Source organism: Nematolebias whitei, chromosome 22 (genome assembly GCF_014905685.2).
Source record: "Nematolebias whitei isolate Nwh7 chromosome 22, NemWhi1, whole genome shotgun sequence".
NCBI classification, from domain to species: domain Eukaryota; kingdom Metazoa; phylum Chordata; class Actinopteri; order Cyprinodontiformes; family Rivulidae; genus Nematolebias; species Nematolebias whitei.
In genome coordinates, this window is record NC_056519.1 from 904,538 (window position 1) to 907,922 (window position 3,385).

A 3,385-nucleotide genomic window follows, 5' to 3' on the forward strand; every position below is an offset into this window, starting at 1 on the left:
ACTGACAGTGACAGTCCTGTGAGAAGTTCAACTTTAAATATTGTTGATCAACTTCAGAAGCACATCTGATGGAAACAGTCTGTGACGCTCACCTTGTGGGGTCTTCTGCACTTGGTGAGAGCAGCGATGTTGGGGTGGCGGTGCCACTGGGGGGGGCAGAGGTGAACATCAGATGAGCGCTGCCAGTGTACGCCACGCCACACATGCTGAGATGGTGGAGAATCTCCCTACGCAGGTGCTTTTTCTGCTCACGCTCACTCTTCAGAGACTCCAGTGCCTCCTCTAGCTGAGCATCAGAGATGTCCTTCAGGCGCAACACTTCCTGCAACTGGCTGTTGAGGAGCTCCGTTTCCTCCTCCAGAACTTTGATCTGATGCTTCAAGCTTTCGTACTCCACCTGAACCAGAGGTGGAACAGATTTGCTGATCGAACATGTCAAGCCAGTATCTAACTCTGCTGCACCAAACTGAACATCTGTGAGTCTCCACAATGTCTGGAAGCTTGTTCAGGGGTACTCAGCCTTGCATCTGCATCACGTGCATTTTGAACATGTTCTTCAAAGAATCAGATGTGAGGGCATCTAGAACACCTCTTGAAAACTTCTCATTTGCTTCACAGATTAGTTTCTACGACTCAAAGTGGGAGAAAAGTTGCATGGGATGGCAGCAACTGTACAATGTGATTGGTTGAACACAAAAATAAAGATCTCACATAATATTCTGCACATGCCATTGGTTAATTAGAAAGAGGTCCCATGTTGCTGTTCTGTTTTTCTGTAGCTCCAACATGCGTCGTCTCAAGGCTCTGAACAGAAACATTCACATTATACAAGTAAAGTTCTCTCTCCGAGGAAGCAGCAGATTGTTGAATCTGCACTTGGTCACAGTCTCCCATCAGATAAATCACAGATGGAGCCATGTCTCACTCAGATGTGAGCTTTCATAAAGGAACTGAGTCGAGCAGAACCAAAACAGGCAGAGAAGAACTTTAGTGGGATGAAGCGGACTGCCATTAAAAAAGTGTCAGACATCTCCATCGTGTCATTTACTATAATGAATAAACTCTAAAGTAATATCTCTCTATAGATCTGTATACAGTATATATGTGTGTATATGTATAATATAGTATTACTCTAAGTAATCTGTAATAAACAACTTGTCCAAAAATGATTCAGAAAAACTGGTCCATTCATTTATCACGTATAAGCTAGACTATTAAAATGGTTTATTATCTGGGTGTCAAAAAACTTCTTTAAGTCTTCATCCATCCATCCATGCCTAATTTTCTGATTGTTCTCAAGCAGCCTGGGGGGCAGCAGCCTGAGCAGGGAGGCCCAGACATCTCTTCCCACATCCACCTCTTCCAGATCTTCTGGGAAGACTACAAGGCATTCCCAGGCCAACCGAGAGACATAGTCTCTCCAGCGTGTCCTAGGTCTTCCCCAGGGTCTCCTCCCAGTCAGACATGCCCGAACCACCTCAACTGGAAAGGAACTGCAGAGGAAACTCATTTCAAGCACCTGTATCCACGATCTCATTCTTTCGGTCCATACCCAGCGTTCATGACCAGAGGAGGGTAGGAACTTAGACTGACCGGTGAACAGAGAGCTTTGCCTTACAGCTCAGCTCTCTCTTCACCACAATGGACCGGTACAGAGTCCACAATACTGCAGATGCTGCACCAATCCATCTGTCAATCTCACGCTCCATTCTTCCCTCACTTATGAACAAAACCCTGAGATACTTGAACTCATCCACTTGAGGCAGAACCTCACCCTCGACCTGAAGAGAACCATCCACCCTTTTCCAACAGAGGACCATGGCCTCAGATTTGGAGGTGCTGGTTCTCATCCCAGCTACTTCACACTTGCTGCGAACCGCTGAAGGTCACGGCATGATGACGCCATCAGGACCACATCATCTGCAAAGAGCAGAGATGGAATCCTGAGGCCACAAACCGGACTCCCTCTGACCCCTGGCTGCACCAAGAAATTCTGTCCATAAAAGTTATGAACAGAATTGGTGACAATGGGCAGCCCTGGAGGAGTCCAACTCCACTCTGAAGAGGTCCGACTTACTGTCGGCAATAAGAACCAAACTCTCGCACCGCTTGTATAGGGACTGAACAGCCCGTAACAACGGGCCCCCAATCCCATACTTATGGAGCACCCCCCACAGTGTACCCCAAGGAACACGGTCAAAAGTCTTCTCAAAGTCCAAACAACACATGTAGACTGGATGGGCAAACTCCCATGACCCCTGGAGGACCCTAGTGACGGTAACAAGCCGGTCCAGTGTTCCACGGCCAGGACAGAACCCACATTGTTCCTCCTTGATCTGAGGTTCAACCAACGACTGGACTCGCTTCTCCAGTACCCTGAATAGACCTTACCAGGGAATCTAAGGAGAGTGATGCCCCTGTAATTGGAGCACAACCTCCAGCCTCCCTTTTTGAAGAGGGGAACCACCACCCAGTCTGCCAATCCAGTGGCACTGCCACCGATGTCCACGCAACATTGCAAAGGCATGTCAACCAAGACAGCCCCACAACATCCAGAGCCTTAAGGAAATTAGGGAGAATCTCATCCACTCCTGGAGTTTTGCCACCGCAGAGCTTTTTAACTACCTCTGTGACCTCAGCCACAGTTATGGACAGGCTAACCCTGAAGTCCCCCGACTCAGCTTCCTCCAAGGAAGATGTGCTGGTGGGATTCAGAAGGTCCGAGAAGTATTCCTTCCACCTCCCAAAAAAAAGTTTTAAGTTAATCCAAAATGCTGCTGCCAGAGTCTTAACTGGAGTTAGTGGGAGAGATCATATCTCCAGTTTTAGCTTCTCTCCAATGGCTCCCTGTCAAATCCAGAATAGAATTCAAAATCTTACTTCTAACCTACAAAGCTCTCAACAACCTGGCTCCATCTTGTATTACAGATCTTATTGTTCCATATTTTCCCAACAGAGAACTTTGCTGTCAGGCTGCGGGTTTACTTGTGGTTTCTAGAGTTTCCAGCAGCAGAATGGGAGGAAGATCTTTCAGTTATCAGGCTCCTCTCTTGTGGAACCAACTTCCAGTTTCTGTCCGTGAGGCTGACACATTGTCCAGTTTTAAGACTGGGATTAAGACTTTCCTTTTTGCTAAATCTTAGGGTTGGTTTGGGTTTTTTGAGTTATCCCTTAGTTATGCTGCTATAGGCTTAGACTGCTGGAGGACAAACTGATCATATTTCCTCTCTCTGCTACTGTCTTTACTTATGCTATCTGTTTGTAAATATTTCTATCGTTACATGTTTTTTGTCTTTCCTCCTACAGAAAGTACTCCTGGACTATAGAAAGTACACCTGGACTATAGAAATCGCACCTGGACTATAGAAAGTGCACCTGGGCTACA

The 3,385-nt window shown here is 46.7% G+C and overlaps 2 protein-coding genes across 2 annotated transcripts in view; one reads left to right on the forward strand and one right to left on the reverse strand.

Annotated features, from left to right (window-relative positions):
• LOC119428419 (LARGE xylosyl- and glucuronyltransferase 1) overlaps positions 1-3,385 on the forward strand; it is a gene marked incomplete at its 3' end in the record, with an annotated part of 106,286 nt that overhangs the window by 89,110 nt on the left and 13,791 nt on the right.
• Positions 1-3,385, reverse strand: part of LOC119428232 (protein bicaudal D homolog 1) — a 32,016-nt gene that overhangs the window by 23,148 nt on the left and 5,483 nt on the right. The window contains exon 4 of the mRNA XM_037695882.1: positions 93-397. Within this exon, the coding sequence (XP_037551810.1) occupies positions 93-397 (305 nt within the window). The remainder of the gene's footprint in view (positions 1-92; positions 398-3,385) is intronic.